Genomic DNA, 22,329 nt, shown 5'->3' with positions numbered 1-22,329 from the left:
CATAGTGAGAACTTTGGAAAATCTAAAATGATTTAATATGGTACTTTTCATTATAATGAGATTCCAACATTCAATCTTTTCTACTCAAAAAGAAAATACAGAGAAGGCAATCTGGAAAGAAAGGGGAGTTGGGGTACAGGTCTGTTTTTTCAAGACAGAGACCCAGATACTTACAAGGCATTGCATGGTATATGCTTGGCCAGTACTGCCCGCTGTCTCTCTTTAACCAAACACGAACTGTCCTACAATAGAAGAAAATATGTGCATGAAATCACAGTATTTTAGTCACAGGAAAATAGTGATACACAGAAAGCAAACTTCTTAACATTATATACATATTGACATTTTGACTACACATATGTATCTTAACTTTGCATTTTATATACATATATGTACACACACACTTAGGTGACATTACGAATACCTCTAAAAAAAACACCCTAGAATCCTTAAATTTAAGGCTTCTGTACATTTAGAATTACATGACTCTTTAAATGTCATCCTCATATATGTATATACACAAGTCTAATCATGAATCATGATAGCATTTGAAAAGTATTTTCACTGTTTTACTTTTCTAAGGTCTGACCTTTGCCCTTGCTATGGTTTGAAAATGAGGTGTCCCCCACTAAAGCTCCTGATAATGCAGGGATGCTTGGAGGTGAAATGATTGGACTGTAAGAGCTATAACCTGATCAGTCCATCCTAGTTTGGCAACTGTAGGCAGGTGGTGTGGAGCTGGAGGAGGTGGGTCACTGGGGCGTGCACCCTCCCATTGGCCCCTTCCCTCTCTGGCCTCCTGCCCCGCCAAGAGCTCAGCAGCCTTCTGCCCCATGATGTGCTGCCTCACCTTGGGCCCAGAGCCATGTCATTGGCCATCTATGAACTAAGACTACTGAAACCATGAGCCTCAAATAAACCTTTTCTCCTCTAAGTTGTTCTTTTTGGGTGTTTTGGTTACAGAGAGGAAAGAGCTAACAAAAACAGCCCTAGTCTGCTGGGAGCATCCATCTTCCTGGGGGACTCATTAGATTTTTCTAGTGAAGAAAGTGCAAAGAGATCAAATGGAATAATATACAGCATCTGACACAAACAGAAGGATTACACAGTAAGTCTACATACTTGCAAAAGATGCCCTATCCTGAGGAACAGTTTTCCAAACATGGTCAAGCAATGGTAAGGTCTGAGACTCAGATTTTCTAGGGCAGTGGCCGACCAGGGGGCCCACTGTGGAACAGACTGATACTGGAGCAAAGGGTGCATGAAGTTCCAGGTCAGCAGTTCAGACAGCAACCAGGCACCCAGGAGAGCTCAGAAAGCCAGAAATGAAGAGAGACTAGGGAGTACCACCAGGTTCTAACCAACTAGAAAGGCTCAGCAGTAAGTTACATCAGCATATGCCAGTAAGGCAAACACAACTGAAGACCAAGGGACATTATTCCAGAGTCCAGACGAAATAGTGAACATATCAAACCAAGGGAAACAGCGTCCCAATGCCAGGAGAACACACAGGCTATACACCTTAGCCCACACCATCCCAGGGTGAGAAGCAGAGACTGAGCATTTATCTCAGAAAGAGTTGGCTGTTACCTAATGAGACTTCTGAAGTCGTCATATTGAACTAAGTTTCAAATTGTATTAAATATCCCCCACCCCAGCGAATCAGTGAGTCTCCTATAAACCAGAAGCAAGAAACAATCTAGAGTAACTATAGACACAATAAAGAAATATGATTTTCTCTGAACAACCTCAATTATGATATAGTACTATGTAGGGACACATTAGATAGACATGGAAAACTCAAAATGCAAAATTCTTTTTGGTCAACCACACTAATTTGTGAGGTGGACAAGTATAATTGTTACTACCTTGTAAGAAGTAACTCTGAACCTACTCAAACAAATATTTCAGACATATCACTCTTAAAAAAAATCTTATAGTATATGTTATTAGCGTGACATTATAATATTGGTACTATTGTCTTAGTAAGAATCAATAAAGACAAGACATCACAGAATATGGAAGAGCAGAAACTTCATAAACTAGTGTCTCCACCAAGTCAACTATTAAGACTGGCAAGAGGGCTGGGGATGTGGCTCAAGCGATAGCGCGCTCGCCTGGCATGCGTGCGGCCCGGGTTCAATCCTCAGCACCACATACAAACAAAGATGTTGTGTCCGCTGAGAACTAAAAAATAAATATTAAAAAAAAAAAAAAAGACTGGCAAGAATACCCATTAAGTTGGCAGATTCATCTACTTCAGAACTCTAATGTCTACTTAAACGTTAAGTGTCCTGGAAAGTGAAATAAAAAAGAAAGTGGTAAATTTCAGTGAACACTGGCATTTAATAGTTGCAGTCACCCATGCCCCAGCCCCTGGCAGCAGGCAATGGAGACAGTGGCTCTTCTTGGTAGGGCAGCCTGCTGGTGCAGGGTAGGAAGCATATCCTCTACAATTTGGAGATATATTTTGATTTAACTGGAAGTTAAATCTAGACTAGAGCACAGGCTCCTCATTATTTCAACTCCCTAGAACCAAAGGGCTTCCTGGGCAGTGTCTTTCAAAAGAAATTGAAGAGATGGAACTTTCTTTTTCCTCATTAGGGCCACAGCAATAACAACAGAGACTTCCATGATCACATACAACAAGGAATACCATCTTGGCAAAAGTAGTTTAGAAAAGTTACTAAACAGCTATGGCGTTCAACAAAAACAGCAGTCCCTGGAGAGAAGGGTGAATCTGATTCCTAGAGTTATTGTATTATAATATTAAAAATGTGTATTTTCAACAGACAATTGCAGAGCATACAAAGTACAGCCGATTCACAGAAAAACATAATAAACTGACAGAAAACATTTATGAAGAGGCCCAAACATTGGGCTTACTAGATGAAGACTTTAAATTAGCTGTCCTAAATATAATCAGAGCTGCAGAAACCATAGACAAAGAAGTAAAAGAAACTGAGCTAAGGATGTATGAACATATAGGCAATATCAATCAATAGCTAGAAATTATAAAAGGGAATCAAACAGAAGCTTTATAAAAATACAATAACCGAAATGAAAAATTCACTAGAGAAGTCCACCAGCAGTTTTGGGCAGGCAGAAGAAAGAATAAGCAAACTTGAAGATAAGACACCTGAAATTATCAGTCTAGAAGAAGGGAAAACAATGAAGAAAAATAAACACAGCCTAAGGGTCCTTTAACACATCATTAAGTATACTGATGCTCTATATAGGAGTCCTATAGGGAGACAGAGAAATGTTCAGAAATGTATTTGGGGAAAAATGGCCCCAAACTCCCACAAATTCACAAAAGATGTGAATCTACTCATCCAAAAAACTGAATGAATTCCAAGGAGGATAAACACAACTAGGTTCAAACCTAGACTGTGGGGGTGGGGGTTTGGGGGGTGTTTTTGAGAATTAAACCCAGGGCCTTATGCACACTAGGCAAGCATTCTACCACTAAACCACAAGCCCAGATCTGACATATTACAATCAAACTGTCAAATATCAGAGAAAAAATCTTGAAAGCAAGAAGAGAAAATTGACTCATCACATATGAGATTATCAATAACATGAACAAGTCAATTTCTCATCAAACCATGGAGGACTAAAAGCAGTGAGATACTATATTTAAAGTACTCTAAGAAAAAAAAAGTGTCAAGAAAGAACTCTATATCTGGATAAACTATCTTTCAAAAATGAAGAAGAAACGAAGCCATTTTCAGATAAGCAAAAGTTAATAAAATTCATTAGTACTTTACTTTCAATGATGTATAGAGCATCTAGACAGAAGATCAATATGGAATCAGAGGACCCAAATAACACTATAAACCAATTAGACCAACAGACATATACAGAACACTACCTTCAACCGCCTTCCTTAAACCAACCTGTATTAAGGGCAGTTGACAAATTTTTACATCTAAAAATAAACTATATTAAAAAATCTGTTTTTTTGTATCCTGTGATACAACAGCAGTTTAAAAAAGAAAAAAGATACTGCATCCTTGAGATTAAAAAATACAATCTGAATGGCTATAAATTTCCTAAGTAGATGTAAATTCCACTGTACAAAGCCTAGAAGTTTTAATTTTTCTGAACACATATTTTAAAAACCCCACATAAAGTTTTCAATAGTAAGTGAAAAGTTTTTTCCTTGAAAAAAAAATTTTTTCAGAAAATAATTGTGGCTAAGGAAGAAGGCTTTAACTCATTGTAAAAACACATGCTTAGCATATGTAAGGCCCAGTGTTTGGAAGGTGAGGATACAACTGATTACAAGACATACCTGAGCCAGTAGAGGTCAGTGGATCTCATTTTCTTGAGGAAGAACAATGCATGTAAAGCCAGGCAATGCCCTGGATTCTCAGGAACCCGACAGCGCCAATCCTATCATACTATCCACTTTGTCTTGTCCTATTTCTTCTTCCCCTACCTCTTCCTTTCTTCCAAGCTCCTAGCACTAGGCAAAAGCAGACACTGGGGGAGAGGCAATGCTCATCTTAAAAAAAAAATCAAGACAAGGTACCCTTATAGAGGTCTCAATCAGTTCGGCAGTTGGGCTGTTTTGAAAAGAACATACTCTTAATTATATGTTGGATAAAGCTCACCACAATTCAATAGGTAAAAATGGCACACTGTAACCACAGACAAACAAGCTACCTTTGTTCTCAGGAAGTTCACAGCTTGCTGGGGGAGACAGGTCGCAGAACACTACAAAACAAGGTAAGGGCTGCAGTGGGGAGATGGCCCTGCAAAATACAAGAGCACATGTAGGTCTCACTCCAAGGATGGATCCTGGTGGGGTCAGGTAGTATCAGAGGAAGCATCTTTGAGATGATGGATCAGAAATACAGGATCAAAATTTGCCAGTGGAAAGTGGAGAGGGAATGAGAGCATGGTCCTGGTAACAGAGCAGAACAGGCAGCCCAGGGAGGCAAGAACAAGCAGCAATAGTGAGAAACAGGCCTGGACAAAAGAGCAGATAGAAGGCCATCAAGATCCTTGAAGGCCATGCAGAGGAGTTGGAATTTCACTTTAAGGTCAGTGAGATCACTGAGGATAAGGAGTCAATCACATTTGTTTGTTTGGGGAAAGCCAGGAAACAACCTAGTTACCCTCAAGTAAATGGTGTGGAGAAGTGAGCAATAACCCAGGCAAAACAGGACAAGGGGGCTTGGATGTAAGTGATTAGAGCACTTGCCTAACAGGTGTGAGACTCTAGTCTCACAAAAAAGAAAAAATCTAAAAGAAAAAAAAAAAAAAGGTTGAGTCCTTAAAAGAAGGGTGAGGACAGATTTTAGAACACTCAGGAAGTAGAAGAATCTGGGCTTGGGGGCCGACTGGCTGCAGGTACCACCTGAAAGGTCAATAAGTGATTTATGTGGACAGCAACATTGAGTTCATCATCTTGAACGTGCTGAGTTTGGAGACAATCTTTGGAGACAATCCAGTCAGGGCTACTGCCTATCTGGAGTTCAGGGATGTGACCTGAGCTGAAAATTAAGATTTGGGAGTCACAGCACAAAAGTAGTAGCTATCAGTGAATAAGAATAAAAAAGAAGACTGGTGAGAAACCCTTGGATAGCACCAAAAGCTAAGGGGCACAAAAAGAAAAATGTGTGCAGAGAGACTTTAGAGTGGGTCACCAACGACAGAACAATCCTTCAGACAAAGTGTCCTTATTTTGGTCCAGAAAATAAGGTCATCATTATCATAAACATACCTAAGAAATGAACCAATTTCACAGTGAAAATGTGCCTACAATAAAATACTAACTATATAGGTCACTTTTCTGAGAGAAAAGGGAAGGTTGGGGGTGGCGACAAACACTATACCACAGGTTGCTAAGCTACTGAATAAAATAAGACAGGGCGTCTATCCATGTTGAAATCCAGGCTTTTAAAAATGTGCCCTAGAATGATGCAACCTTCATTAGTTACCATAGCGATGAGCTTCATTTCCCAGGGGACAATTGTTATTTTTGCCACCACTGAAGTAACTTAGGGTGAGGGGGTGGGGAGTGAATCCCACCATGTTTTGAAGATCCTGGATTTCCAGGGAATACTTCTGTAATAGATCCCACACCACAAGAGCAATACAAACAGGAGCCAGCCCCTAGCTGGCTGTCTACAAATGAAAAGAAAAAGTTTGGGCAAGAGATTGTCAGTCAATGCCTTTTTTTATAGTTTTTACAGTGTTTGGTTTATGGGCGGGGGGATTGCTTCTAATGCAGACAATATTGCAGAGATTCTTAGAAAACAAACCTGAATGATTAACAACAACCACAAAAAAGCTTATTTCTCTATGATTACTAGATTTCTCTGATTACTGTGTTGTTGCCAAAAAACATATTCAGATCACATATAGTAAATAAACCCAATCTTCTGTAAAACCTTGTATATCTTCAGTATCCAGGGCTTCTCTATGGATAGAGAGAAGCTTCTGTGTGGACACTCAGTGCACTAAGGCAGCCAGGAGTTTAAAGGACAGGGGCTCAAGCTGAGTGGGTCCAGCTTCTGATCCCCTTTGCCAACAAATCAGTTTCTCAAATTAATGACTCTGCTCTGACAGGCCAAAACAACTTTGCTGAATTACAGACACTTGGATTTCTTCCTTTTTCTTATTTTTCCTTTTTCTCATAGCTGTAGCAGTCTTGCAATCCGTGGCTGGAGAAAAGATGTGGCTGTTATGTGTCCTGCCACCTGGGGCTGTAATGGCATTCCTTTGGGGCGGGGGTGGGGAGGATTGAACCCAGGGGCACTTTACTATCACTGAGCTACATTCCCATCTCTTTTAGTTTTTTATTTTGAAACAGGGTCTTGCTACATTGCTGAGACTAGCCTTGGACTTTCAATCCTCCTGCCTCAGCCTCCCAAATCACTGGGATTATAGGCATGCACCACAGAGCCTGGCTTTTTAATGGCATTCCTGCTCTATAAACATTAACAGCCCTTCTGATCACTTGCAGTCATGTGCAATCAGCAAGGTATGCATATGACAAATATTTTCCCTCGACATTTTAACCAATGGGGTCACATCTCTTAATTCAAAGGCTGTGAAAATCTTCACAATTTAGAATTCACACAATCAAAGTGATGCTATTTTCACTGTTTTTTTTGAATGGATAAAAAAATAAAGCCTCAAAATTGACCCAAACACAAAGTTACACATACAAAACACCTGTATTGTCTTTATTGGTCAGTAACGGGGCTTTGAGAGGAAAACAGAACAAAAAAAAACCCATTAGGCCTTAGTTCTGAGCAGCTTTATCAGTAATAAGCACTATTCTGCCTATGGATGATGTCCTTGTACTGTGAACTTGCTTTCGTGTATTTTGTTTTCTTGGTAATCTGACTCTGTGGCTAATGAATAAGCACAGTTTCTGTCCTGTGTAAGTGAGGAGCTAGGCTTCCCAGAGTCCCTTCTTTTCTTCAGTGTGACATGCATATCATTTCTCCTGTATGTCAAACACCCCTGTGAGGCCTTCAGGACTCCTCAGGCAAAACTAAGCCCAGTACCACACTGTACCTTACACAAGCCTGTTAGGACATGACAAGTTACTGTCAACACTAGTTAGAGCAAGTCCATCCTCCCAAAAGAGAAATAATTCCTTGAGGATTTTTCAAATTTTGAACCTTGAATATTTTCATCTTTGATTTTTATACTTGGCACACAGCAATAGTTTTTCAAAGGTCAAATACATAAAAGAAAGAAAAAAGAACAGGAAATAAAAGAGAAAAATAAACACATCACTGGCACCATGGGTGAAAGGAAGCACTAGGAGCATTATACCAGAGGCTCAGAGGTTGACGGGGTCCTGGTTATCAGCATCAGAGATGCCATCTGCTCCTCAGTAAGAGTCCCTCACTGGCAAAAGAACTGTGAGTATAAACGGCAAACTGTCAGCCTAAGCAATTCAACAATATGGGAGTATGCATCAATATTATCCCATAGGAGGAAGATGGGTGACATCATCAGAGGAATAATATAGATTTAAATATTGTTCTTGGCTCCCTACACAGTGGGAGGACATGGCCATTATCATCTTTCTCACCACTATATTCCTACAGTGGCAGACATAGAAAAAATGCTCAGGAGGGACTTCATGAAACAGTCAAGAGCAGTGATTCAGAAGTGCCCCAGGCTGCTTCTGTTGTGAATCTGCAGGTAACTACTCTTCCAGGGTAGTCACTTTAAAGTCACAGCAGAGTCATGGGGGAGGGAAAGAGGGAGTTATTGCTTTATGGGTACAGTTTCTTTTTGAGATGATGAAAAGGTCTGGAAGTGGATAGTGGGGATGGCTGTACAACATTGTGAACATACTTGGTCAATGAAAAGTACACTCAGAATTGTTAGAATGGTAATTTTTATTTTATATACATATATATCCACAATAAAATTTTTTTAAAAGACATAAATTTTAAAAACAAAAGAAAAACACTCCCTCTCTCAAACTGTACTTTTCATAGCACTTGCAAAGACATAACAATTAGAAGACAGCTGCAGGCAGACTGGCCCTGGAACAAATTCACAAAAGGCATCTTGACTAAGATATGAAAGGAATTCACTTGTCCAGTCCAGCAGGGTAGGGCAACCGGGTACCTATCCAGCATTCAAATTCAACTGGAACTTGTAAGGAGGAATTGGACTACAAAGGAATGAACAAAGGAAAGTTTCTAAAACGTGAGCTTGAATTTCATAATGGAAGGGGATGTTTTCAAAAGATTACTTTGGCAGTAGTGGACAACTTGGATTAGGCAGGAGAAAAATTAAAGGCTGCAAGATGGTTGAGAGCCTCCTATAGTAATCAATGTGTTAGAATGTAACAGTAGCAAGGGAACAGAGAGGAAGAACCAAGTTCCGGATATATCTTTAGGAAGAAATCAAGAGAAGGGGAAGGAACCAAAAGTGGTTACAATCTTTCTAGTCTAGAAGCAGGTTTGCAACAGATGTCATTAGCCCTTATTTTATTTTTTGGTGGTGCTGCGGATTGAAACCAGGCCCTTGTGCATGTTAAGCAAGCACTGTTAACCCATATTTTAAAAACAAGAAAAGGCCTCCCAAAGTCAAATCAATTTTCCATGAGAGAATTAGAAAAATCTCATTGATTTCCAGTAGTGTGACAAAATAGATACTCTAAAAGACTTTCTGGATTAAAGCAACCAAAATGCAAAGTAAAATGTAGTGAAATTTGGTTGAATTGTTATTTTTAAATTTTGCAAACTTACTTGAAAGTAAGGAATCTGCAGATCCCCCCAAATGCTAGCTAATGTGAGTTTTTAACAATGTTGAAGTTTTTAACCTTAAGAGCTCAGGCTGAACCCCAGAGATCCCAGGTTTCCTTCCTTCCTTCCTTCCTTCCTTCCTTCCTCCTTCCTTCCTTTTTTTTTCCTTGATGCTGGGGATTGAACCCAGGACCTTGTACATGTGAGGCAAGCACTCTACCAACTGAGCTATATCCCAAGCCCCTAGGTATCCATTTTAACATCACATTGGGCATGGGATATAGAAGATAAGGCCAACATCCAGATCAAGATAAGAACTCTAATCTATTTAGGCTAAAATCTCAAAAGGCTAACCCTTACTGTGAACGTGAATGAAAAATAACACCCCCCCACCCCTCATCTCACCACTCCTGGCAAAGAAAAGGGACAGAAAAAGAATTTTTCTGGATTAAAAGGAGGAAAAAAATGAAGCTGTTTTCCCAAAGTTGGCCCTCATAAAAGTTCAGTATAATTTAATTGTATCATCTAAAAAGTTTCAAGCACAGAATTAAAGTGGTTTCAGCTTAATATCCTCAAGCAACCAGAAGAAGCAAAAGCAAATTCAGTTTAGAGAAACTGGTCAACTTCAAAGAGACCCCCAAAAGAGTTTCCCCAAAAGAAGCTCAAAGGGTAATGAATGAATTAAATAACAAACAAATGACAAAACCCACAGGAAACTGGATATCACAGAGTCAGAACCAGTGAATATAAAAGACAATGAAGAGAGACTGGCAAAGAAACTAAAATTAACAGAAATAGAACAATAAATAACCACATTTGTTTTAATAATAAGAGAAGCTTAAAAGTATGACAGAGAACAGGTACAAATGGAAAAGAATAGAACTTCTGAAAATGGAAAAAACTATAATTAAAATTAAATACACTCTATTGCCACAGACATCTAAAACAAACAAATAAATGGAGAAAAATCTCAATGCACAAATAATTGTATCTCATTATACAATGAGATACAATTGAAGAGAGAATTTATAAACTAGAAAATAAATGAAAAGCAATCTAACGCATGGGCCTAAGCAGAGACAAAAATATGGAAACTATGAAATTAAAGAACCATGAAGGATAGAGTGAAAAATTAGAATGAGAAGATCTAAGATACATATAGCTCTAAGAAATAACAGAATGGGGGAAAAGGCAACTGTTGAAAGATAATGGCTCAGACTCTTACAAAATTTTTGAAAGATGCTAAAATGAAGATAATGAATAACAGAAAATTCACTCTGAACAGGCCAAAGTTATCATTTCCGTTCCCGGACGAAATGATCAGACTATGATAAAGACATAACTTAGTCACACTTCTATTTTCCTGATACCTTGGAACTTCATGTTCTCTAGGAATGCATGCGGACCTCATCAGGGAAAACAGGAATCCAATCATGTATCATTAGATCATCACCACTTTTCTTTGCTATGGATTTATTTTCCCAAGAAACATGCAAACACATTTTTTAATATCACCTCAGTAGTGACTAGAAAGGCTCCAGGAATAAGATGGACCCAAGTGGGGCAGAACATGGTTTTAAGATATAACTTCCACTAATAAAATTAGAGCAGTGCAGAAAACAAAGTTCATCCAATCTAACTGCCCCTCCTCTGTTTTCTTTACTCTTTACCAGTCACCCATAGTTGTGCAAAAGCAAAGCTATAATCATCCCTGGTGAATGAGTAAAGGTGCCAGGACTCTAAAAGAATTAAACAACTTGATGAAAATCACATAGATGGTGGGGAAAGCCACGCCAAAACACCACTGTCTTAAGTCTAGTGTGTGAATCTTGACTAGACACTGATTTAAATAAATCAACAACTATGAAAAGACATTCAAACTAGGGAAATTCAAACATTCTCTACATGATATTAAAAAATTATTGTTAACTTTGTTCTGTGTGATAATGACACTGTGGTCCACAGAATAAGTTATCCATTACATAAGATTATACTGTAGCATGAAGAGGTGAAATAACATTGAAACCTACATTTGGCAGGGGAGGAGTGGGGATTGAACCCAGGGCCTCAGGCATGCTAAGTACATGCTCTATCTACCATTGAGCTATATCCCTGACCCTGAAATTTGGTTAAAGAAAATTCTAGCATCCCTACCCAGTAATACGTGGAGGGGGTACACATATGAAACAAGTTTGGCAAAGGCTGATAACTGAAGGTGGGTGATGAATATATCACTCTTTTGTATGTTGTACGTGTTTGAAATTGTCCATAATAAACTGTTTTTAAAAATCTTGAGCTCTTGATGCATATCAACACTGTCTGTAACTATATAAACAGCCTCTTTGGGGAGCACAGAGATTAGGAACAGAAACAAGTAGCAAATATTAATTCAAGTAGTACTAAGCACTTGGCATCCACTTAGCAATTTACATTGGTTTAATATCTTTTGTTGATATTAATAAATAGTTCACAAATGAAATGCCCTTCAATTATAGATAACAAATTCTGTTCCTCCAAAAAGAACAAATAACCTTGAATAGGCTTTGCTTTAAAAATTTCCAATAGTTAAGGTTAATTACCTAGCATTTATGCCCAAATGTTAAGAAATTTGTACCAGAATAATCTTGCCAGAAATTCTTAAAGCTCTCATGTCAAATATTCTCAATATATTTAAATTACAGTAGTAAATGTCAATATAAAGAAAACAATAGCATGTGAGCTTCTTTGGAGTTAGTAGAGTACATGAAAATGTCTTTCTGCAGGGCTCATACATATTTTCTTGGGAAATTAAATTCTCACAACTGAATATCACTAAGTGGCTCAAAATAACTCAGATTCCATGTTAAATAATTTTACATTGTTTTGAAAATCCATCTACTCTCCTTTATGCCAAAGAGACAAGTACTGAGTTTCTAGATGGAATCACAAAAGCCGCTATAATTCAGTCTATTTTAAAAACTAAGTAAGATTAATCATATTTTTCACAAATTTAAATGCATCTGACATGCTTTGTATTACTACAAAGGAAATATAAAACAAGAAAATCAAGAAGACAATGATACTGCATCTTTACTCTGCCAAGTCAAATAAACATACAACTGGGGGCTGGGGTTGTGGCTCAGTGGTAGAATGCTCATCTCGCACTGGGTTTCGATCCTCAGCACCGCATAAAGATAAATAAATAAAATAAAGGCAATGTGTCCATCTACAACTAAAAAATAAATAAATATACATATATACATATAAAAAGCTTAAATGATTATTTTAAAAAATACAACTGTAGCTATTTACACCCTCTATAATTTTGCTTAATATAAAGTAATGAGTTAGAATGGTTAAAATTCTTCTGTTATCTTGAAAAACTACAATATATCCCCTCCCCCCCATAATCAACCTTTCTTCCTGTGAGTTTTTGAGATATATAATGTCTACTCATGACATTATATTAATAAATGAATATTAATAAATCCTATAGATCAAAATCACATTAACTTTTCTTCCATGTTGAACTTTCTCTATAAGCTTTTACAAAAATGTGTATCGATGTTCTTGATGTGTCAAAGTACATGATATAAAAAGTGGATATGGATCTACAATAAAACAGTTTCTCCATGTTGGTCAGAAAAGTCTATTTACCAGAAAAGATTCATTATATCTCAACCTCCCTTGATTTTAAGCTGTGCCTATAGAAAAAGTAAATCGATTAAATGCACAGAAAAGCAGGCTTCTATTTATTAATAAACCTTTATTTATGTGTTTATGGGGGAAGTGGGGTAAAAATAGCTGCAACTAAATTATTTCTTAAAATTCTCTTCAAGGTTTTACTAAACTGCAAAAAGATTCTGAAATCTATAAGAATCTTGAATTATGGCTGACAAAAAACAGTCCCATGCCATCAGAAGCCATTCTGTAATGTAAGCCTGAGAAGTAAATTACTGCTCTACATAATATGCACCAGTATCAACCTGAGGCCTATAAAAGTAAAAGTCTGAGAAGCTTAGCAGTATCCAGGATTTTTACTAGCCAGCATCCTCGCAAGAATAAAAATAAAATAATAAAATGAATGAAATCAGCATTTTCTGACTCACACGGCATAGCTTTTCATGAATGGGCACTTATGTGTAAAGATGGATTAACTCTGATCTCATTTTAATGAGTTTGTCTTTGAGGGACTACACTGCACAGAAGCTTGATCATTCTATAGTCATTTAAATCAATCCATGAAAAAGTTTTAAGAAATGTACTGACTTTAGTTGGGCATACTAAATTCACCAAAATTTTTAAAGTCAGAATAATTTAAATAGTTACTGCTTCCATTCAATAGGTTGCTAACCCCTGTCAATTCTACCTCCTTAATCTAGCTATAACTTGTCCTCTCTCAGCTTCCACACTGCCTTAGTTTACACTCTCATTGCTATATAGCTGCAAAAGTCTCCTAGAGGGACTCCTAACTCCTATTTCACCTTTCTCTGATTCTTTTTGCACCTAGCCACTATATCATCTTTTTGAAACGTAAATCTAATTACATTACAGCCCTTGTAATAATCATTACCTTGTAATGATCCTGAGGATCAAGTGCAACTCTGTGTTCTACCAGGGGCTTCAGCATTTCACCTCTGCCTGCTCTTCCTGCCCTTCCCCCACAAGCTCCAGACCCTACCAAACCGCTCTTAGTTCTCTAAATCAGTAGCTGCCAAGCTTTTGGATCCTGAAGGTCAGGAAAAACAACTAAAAGGGTGGTGAGTTACACGTAAGACTGCCAACTTTTTATTTGCCAAGGAAAAAAATTTATAAAAACAAAATCACAATGTTACCACTTTCATTTTACCAGAAAAAAAGTTAAGAAGGACATATCTTACAATTTTTAAAACCAGAAGTTAAAATTTAAACATGAAAAGCATGTCACATTATCTTGCATACTGGTAAAAAACATGAACTTGTTCAATAAAAGCACTGCCCTAGGGATTGGGATTGTGGCTCAATGGTAGAGGGCTTGCCTAGCATGTGCGAGGCGGCCCTGGGTTCGATCCTAAGCACCACATAAAAATAAATAAAAGTATTGTGTCCAATTACAATTAAAAAATAAATATTAAAAAAAAAGCACTTCCCCAACTCATCATACCTTTATGTCCCTGTATCTGCTGGCCATCTGCTGAAAAGTCTTGACCTCTCATCCCCATTTTTCTCCATCTGCCTATAAGTACATCCTTCAACACTTGCTTTATAGGGCTGTTCTTTTCCATAAATATGTGCTGGGCATCTTGCAGATTCTGGTCACAAATATTTTGTTCTGTGTTTTTTCTAGAAGTTTTTTAATGTAAGTTTTTACATTTAAGTCTATGACTTGCTTTCATGTCTGTGGGTGGTATTAGGTTTGAATTGAAGTTCATTTCACACAAGTGGGTATTCAATTGTTCCAGCAGGATCTGTTAAAAAGACTATCCTTTCTCCATGAATTGCCCTTTCTCTTTTTAAAAAAGTCAAATTAGAGATGGGGATGTGGCTCATCTGCCTGGCATGCACAGGCCCTGGGTTCGATCCCCAGCACCATACACATATACACAAAAAAATCAAATTGACCATATATGTGTGGGTCTCTTTCTACATTCTATTCTTTTCCACTTACCTATTTGCCTAGGCTGAGCAATCTGACATGTATCTCAATGGGACTCAGGATCCAAAGACAAAGAGCAGTCTGTGCAAATGAGTGAGAACCTGGAACCTGGCTGGCCTCCTTGATGTTTGCCTGTTTTCTTTCCTCTGCTTTATTGTATCCTTTGCCTTTATTAGCCTTAGGTAAATACACTTTGCAAAGTCTTGTGAGTCTTTTCAATTAACCAGTCCAGGGTAATTGCTGTAATGATTTTGCTTTCCATGACTACAAGACTTTTTCTTACCACAAAGCCAAACAACTATTTTCCATCTTGCCTAAATGGGTCAAGGTTAACTCCCTCTTCGCCCTCTCTGCTAGGATTGACATGTCCCAAGTTATAATGATCATGGCTTCCAGGGTTTTTTTTTTATACTATTCAAAATAAGGTCAAATAAGATAATTGCAAAATTGGAAAGTTTTAAATCTAAGAGTGAGTGCAAGAGTGTCAATGCAAGTGTGCAGGTATGAATATGGCTTACAACAGTAGCTGCAGCAAACCCTGGACCCCAAAATAAGCAAAACCTAGGAAAAGTCAAAAGTGTACCCCTTCCTTTGTGAGAGTCAAGACAGATTCTCATAAAATATATGTGGGCATTTTCACAGTCTAAAAGGGGAGTAATATTTTGGACAAATAAAGAGTGATGGATGATACACTTAGAATAATACAGTCCAGGGCTGGGGCTGTAGCTCAGTGGTAGAGCACTTGCCTTGCGTGTGTGAGGCACTGGGTTCGATCCTCAGCACCACATAAAAATAAAGATATTGTGTCCATCTACGGCTAAAAAATATACATATATATATAAAAAGAATAATACAGTCCATCATGGTGGTAGCATGTGGCAGAGGAGGACTATTCACCTCCTCAGTAGCCAGGAAGCAATCAGAAAGAGGAAAGGGCAGGATACTTGATAGCCCCTTCAAAGGCACGCCCTAATTAAGTAACTTCCTTCCATTAGGCCCCACCTCTTAAAGGTTCTACTACCTTCCAAACAAGCCACATGCTAATAACCAAGCCTTTAACATGCCGGCCTTTGGGGGATACTTCCAGACCACAGCACTGTATTAGCGGAGAAAGTTAAATACTAGTAGGAGAAGAAATAGTAACAACATGCTGAACATTCATTATTTAAGACACATTTTACTTTACTTGCTTTACATTTAATCCTCACAAAAGTTCTAGGAGAGAGATCCTATTTATGTTTCTATTTCAGAAATGAGAACTACATTGTGGAGAGGCTAAGCTGCCTGTGATCTCCCCCATACCAGAACCAGGAAGAACCAAGACTAACCCCCAGGCAGCATTTCTTACCAAAAATGCTTGGGACTAGAACTGTTTTAAGATTTCTGGTTCTTTTCAGATGTTGGAATGTTTCCATATATGTAATAAGATATTTTGTGAATGAGAGCCAAATTTAAACATGAAATTTATTTATGTTTCATATATACCTTATACACATAACCTGAAGGTGATTTTACCACTATTTTTAGTCATGTGCATTTTGACTGTGACCCACCACATACAGTCAGATGTGGAAATTTCCACTTATGGAATCATAGTGCTGCTCAAAAAGTTCCCAATTTTGGAAAATTTTGGATTTTAGGTTTTTAAATTAAGATTGCTCAGCCTGTACCACAGTACTTACCTAAAACTAGGTAAGTACTCAATACATGCTTTTGAAAATGAAAGAGAAGCAATATTTCCATTTTGGAAGTTGTCTGAATACCTAGAGAGAGAAATAATTCAGACCAGAAGGACAAATGTGAAAATGAAGGAAGTCTGGTGAAAAGTTTTCACTGTTTACAAAACAGAAGCCAGGAAGTCAAGAAAATGGCTTATAGGCATTTAAGCACCTTGCTCAGTACATTATTGAAATCTGGATTTGATCACTTCTAATATATGCCTTTAAGTCCGGGAGACAGAAAAAAAAAACAAAAAACTGCACTGTGAAATTCTCTCAGTTAAACAATGCTGCTGTTCTTTATTGGCTGCCATGGAAAATGATGATCATATCATAATCTACCTCTCACCTCTTCTTATGCCATTTGAAAGGTTTAGGGCTCCCTTATTGGAAGGACTCTACATACTTCCCTACATACTTCTTCTCCAACTCAGAGCTTTGTCAGTGTGGATAAAATGCACTTAATCCAACCATAACACACCCACTTGCTTTTTAACATAAAATTTTCAGCAAAAAATAAATAAATAAATAAATCCTCCTTGCTCTAGTAAAGCTATTTCTAGGTACTCAAGGTATAAGAAAAATCAGCTGTTTCCAATCTGAAAGTGCTGGCAGGTATTGTAAATATGCAAAAGCTTAATTAACTCTTACCTGGATTGATGATATTTTTAAATCTTTATTAAAAGTCTGAAATATTGCTTTTCCTTCATTTTCAAAAGTATGTATGGAGTACTTACCTAGTATTAGAAACACAAGGAAGGATTAAAAAATGTGAACCTGAAACAAGAGTCCATAGAACTAAATTTTCACCTACTGTTTCTTAAAAACACCAGGGCTTTCCAAGCCTACACTATTAGTTCTTGGTGTTGTTAAAGACATTTAATAGATGCTGCTTGGAAATAAAACAGAAAGAAAATCATGAAAGAGGAGACTCTACAATTTTTTGCTCTTCAACTTTGAGAGCTGGACTCAAAAACAAAACTCTATGCCGGGTGCGGTGGCGCATGCCTATAATCCTAGTGGCTCAGGAGGCCAAGACAGGAGGATCATGAGTTCAAAGTCAACCTTAGCAAAAGTGAGGTGCTAAACAGTTCAGTGAGACTCTGTCTCTAAATAAAATATAAAAATAGGGCTGGGGATGTGGCTCAGTGGTTGAGTGCCCCTGAGTTCAATCCCTGGTACCCTACTCCTGCCAAAAAAGTCTATGTTATACATGGTAGTAAATTTTGAAATGTAGTAACACTAATATTTATTAGGCTCTTATTACACAGAGCCACATACACTTTTAATTACTTTATGAGAATTCTTTGTTTTAATCTTTACAATACTCTTAAAAATTGACACTATTGCCAGGCACAGTGGTGCAGGTCTATAAACCCAGCAACTCAGAGGCTGAGGAAGGAAGATTACAAATTCAAAGCCAGCCTCAGCATCTTAGTGAGGCCCTAAGCAAGTTAGTGAGACCCTGTCTCTAAATAAAACGTTTTTAAAAAGGGCTGGGGATGTGGCTCAATGCTTAAGTGGCCCTGGGTTCAACGCCTCCTACCAAAGGAAAAAAAAAAAAAAAATGACACTATTTAGAGATGCTAAAACAGGCACAGAGAAGTAATTTACTTAACCTCGCAGGATTAAAAAGTAGCCAGAATTCAAACCCAGAAAGCCAGTCTCAAATCCCATGCCATTAACAACTACTCTCTCCTACCACTGAATAAGACCCAAATATCATGGATTAAACAGAATATACAAACAAACTAAAAGCTTAGAAATAGACCTATGTATATGGAGTGGCTAGCATACTAAAAATTTATTACAAATAATGAGGGAATGGATGAGTTATACAATAAAAGGGGCTGCCTTCATCATTTAATTATTTGGTTCAAAAGTGGAACTTTACCTCACCCCATTTATTAATATAAATTTCAGGTGATTTTAAAGAATAACATGAATTTCTGCAACCAAGATGATGCAGATAGCTGACTCTCTTGTGTCATCATTTCTGGATAAGATGACACAACTAATTTGATAGGAAAATTCTCCACTACAGACCAGCTCACTAACAAGACCCTTATCCATAAACCTGAACCCTTGACTAGAATCATCAGGGAATGGTTCAGGAAGGAGCATATTGAGTGGAAAGCCTACTCTGCAGCCAGTTCCAGATCAGCAATAAAACAATAAAAACTGCCATCCATCAATCGCTGAGAGCCAGACACCCTACTAAGTGCTTGCATTCTTCAACAAATTTCAATATTATTACTCATGTAAGAAAACCTTCCCTCAGAGGTTAAACAAAATGACCAGTGTTTTAAAGCCAATAAGAAGCAAAGCCAGAACTGGAACACAATGGCCATCAGACTCAAGCTTAAACTCAATTACTCCACTATATGTTGAGGGGCCATGTCCACCAGGATCCCCTCTTCAGAGTCTTGGGACAGCTCCTCCATTGGAGCAGAAGCTGGGTACAAGACCAAGGCTGGAGAACCAGCTGTGCTGGCAATTCTGCTCCAGGCAGCCATCCAGGAGGAAAGGGAGACTAGCCCAGGGGGCTTCAAGTGGCCAAGGCAGACACAAAAGGGACACTGTTTCTGAACAAAGGCATGCTCTGCCTGCAGCTGTCTCCCACTGCCTAGAGCCCCATCCCTACCCTACACAAACTATTACAACTCTAAGCTGCCAACAAAAAATTACAATAAATCTACCCCCATTTTTGCCTGGAAAAGAACTGAACAATGACCTACACAATCTCTGACAGAGCATATTTCAGTTACCAATTTTAAACCAATGAGGACCTCACTTGGCAGATGAGCAAACAGAGAAGCTAGCAGACCAGACAGGAGAAAAGACCCAGTATTTTAAGAGATGTGGGGAAATTTGAATAATTAGCATAACTGCAAGAAACAAGATACATTTGCAATTTTTTAAGTATACATTTTCAGGGAGATTCAAAGGGACTCTGCCTCACTAACACAAAAGCTACCATAAAGGAAGATGAAAAGGGAATAACAAGAAAGAGTATAAAATATATATAGCATCTGAACATATAGATCAAATACATGTGGGTTGTAGTCTGCTTGGTGCTGCTATTACCAGAATACAAGGGTAGTCTGCAATGAGCACACATTTATTGGTTCATGTTTCTGGAGACTGTAAAGTCCAAGAAAGATCAAGAGACTGCCTGTGACAAGGGCCTTCTTGCTGTGTCATCCTATGATGGAAGGCAGAAGGGCAAGAGAGAGCAAGAGATTGAACGCACAGTCTCAAACTCGTTTAGAATTAGCATTAATTCATTCTTGAGGTGCAATCCTCAGAACAAAAACACTTCTAAAGGTCCACCTCTTAGTACTGTCACAATAGCAATGAAATTTTAACATGTGTTTTGAGGGGACATTGAATCACAGCACTATACAGTAGGAATTTCAAAAAGAAAGGGGAAAAAATAAGAAATAATAAGTAAAGGAGAAGTAATACATAATGGGGAAAACAGAACTTAAAAATGAGTATTTCTTGGGCGTGGGGTTGTGGCTCAGTGGTAAAGTCTAGCATGTGTGAGGCCCTGGGTTCGATCCTCAGCACCACATAAAAAAATAAAATAATAAAGTAAAGGTATTGTGTACAACAACAACAACAAAAAGAATGAGTATTTCAGACAAAGTATTACTCCACTCAGGGTTTAGTAGAATTCATCATAAAATGATCTGTGTACCCCAGGAGAATTGGTAAATGACTAAGAGGAAAAAAATCCAATAGACAGCTGGATCTCCAACAAGACTATACTAAGGGATAAAAGACCACAGTAAGATCTGTAGGACTCTACAAGGAAAGGAGTGTGACCTATGAATTTTAAATTTAACTAAATTATCAATACTGTAACCATTATTACCATAAAGCAGAAGAAATATGTTAATAGTCATAAAAGGACACAAAAATATATTTTCTGTTTATCCCAGCTGGAAAAATATTCTTAGGGAAGGGAGGCTATCCAATCAAGCAATAAATAAATAAATAAGGGAAAATCAAGAAAGACACACAAAAGTACAGGCATACTCAAGCTAACAAGGGCTGGGGTTGTGGCTCAGTGGTAGAGCACTTGCCTAACACGTGCCCATGGGGCAAGGGGTTCAATCTTCAGCACCACATATAAATAAATAAAATAAAAATATTGTGTACATCTATAAACAAAAATATTTTTAAAAAAATATTAAATAAAGCTAAAAAATTAGAGTGGCCTAAAATAATGCATGCTAAAGGGCTGAAATTATTCAGACAGGATGCTCAAAGGAGGGTATTGTAAAAGAAAATAGTATGCACAAATATTTCTCATTTCAACAAAATATAGGAGATAAGAGGAAGGAAGAAAGAGGGAAGGAAAGATAAAAGGAAGAAAAGGAGGAGGAAGGAAGAGAGGAGCTGAGGTGCTCATCAGGCTTTGGGGGACTCCGTAAATACTGTTCAACTGCATAAGAAGTTCAAATTTTAAACGTCCCAGAGTGGGGCTGGGGATGTGGCTCAAGCAGTAGCACGCTTGCCTGGCATGCGTGCGTCCCAGGTTCGATCCTCAGCACACATACAAACAAAGATGTTGTGTCCACTGAAAACTAAAAAAATAAAATATTAAAAAAATTCTCTGTCTCTCTTTAAAAAAATAAAATAAAATAAAAGAGTAACAAAAATTATAGCTCAAGTCATACAGAAATTTTTTTCTTTCTTTAAAAAAGGGAAACTTATAAAGTGAAACGAAACTCAGAAAAAATGTAAATAATAAGAAAACACAGCAATTTGAAAACCTAACACAAGATGCCAGGGTTAAGAACATCCAGTTCTTAACACTGATGGTTAAATGTCCCTCGAAAACAAGAAGCCTCACAAACTGGGTGAAAAAGCAAAATACCACCATCTTCCTGGATTATTAAATGAAGTAATGTGTAAAAAAGTGACAGCCATAGTTGTTCAAAAAGTGTATATTAAGAAAAGAACATTTCAGACACTGTGGTAAGCTGAAAACTTTTAAAAAGAAAACTAAGAAATGCTACAAAAAAATTCACAGAAATAAAAAATATTTTAAAGTCTCATGATGAGCTGGCAGGAAAAGTGAGGAAATCCTCAAAAAAAGGGATCTGGGGTGGAGCTCAGTAGTAGAGCACTTGTCTAGCATGCATGAGACCCTGGGTTTAACCCAGCACCCCCCACCACACACACACACACACACACACACACACACACACACAGAAAGGGTATCATCTTTGATTCCAAAATTTTACTTGCAGATGTTTATTAATATTCACATCTGTAAAACATTCACATCTGGGAATAATTAATAAATTAAAGACAGTTTATGATGCTGTTTGGCTGCAAATAATATTCAACTTAAGTGATTTAAACAAAAGATACGATTTAAAAATAAGAACTAGAAGATAGGTGGTTCCAGAGTGGCTGAGTAACTCAATCTCTTAATAACTGAGAATCCATATTTCCACTGTGTTGCCTTCACAGTTTGAGGGACATCATGTTATATGAATACCAGGCTTTTAAGACTGTATATAAAATATGATATATACTAACATCAAAGAAAAAGAGTGAAAGCTGCTAACAGTGGTTGCACCAAGATGGCATGATCAAGGATAGTTTCTAATAATCTGCTTCTTATACTTTTTCTTGTACTCTTCATGTTTTCATAAGAATGTAATACTTGTATAAACTATAAAAGAAAACTCTGTGTGTGTGTGTGTGTGTGCATGTGTGTGTTGAGAGTCACAGCCGAAGG

At 37.7% G+C, this 22,329-nt stretch overlaps 1 protein-coding gene across 3 annotated transcripts in view; it reads right to left on the bottom strand.

Moving 5' to 3' along the window:
• Wdfy2 (WD repeat and FYVE domain containing 2) overlaps positions 1 to 22,329 on the bottom strand; it is a 153,482-nt gene that overhangs the window by 92,717 nt on the left and 38,436 nt on the right. For 2 of the 3 annotated variants that reach the window (XM_027928754.2, XM_027928757.2), the window contains exon 2: positions 175 to 242. In XM_027928754.2, coding sequence (XP_027784555.1) covers positions 175 to 242 — 68 coding nt within the window. Of the gene's footprint in view, positions 1 to 174; positions 243 to 4,297; positions 4,358 to 22,329 lie in introns of those variants that run through there. The other variant, XM_027928756.2, reaches the window with a different exon arrangement.

Source organism: Marmota flaviventris, chromosome 4, assembly GCF_047511675.1.
Source record: "Marmota flaviventris isolate mMarFla1 chromosome 4, mMarFla1.hap1, whole genome shotgun sequence".
In the NCBI taxonomy this organism is placed as follows: domain Eukaryota; kingdom Metazoa; phylum Chordata; class Mammalia; order Rodentia; family Sciuridae; genus Marmota; species Marmota flaviventris.
Note: the sequence above shows the minus strand (reverse complement) of the source record. Positions and strands in the feature narration are given on the sequence as shown.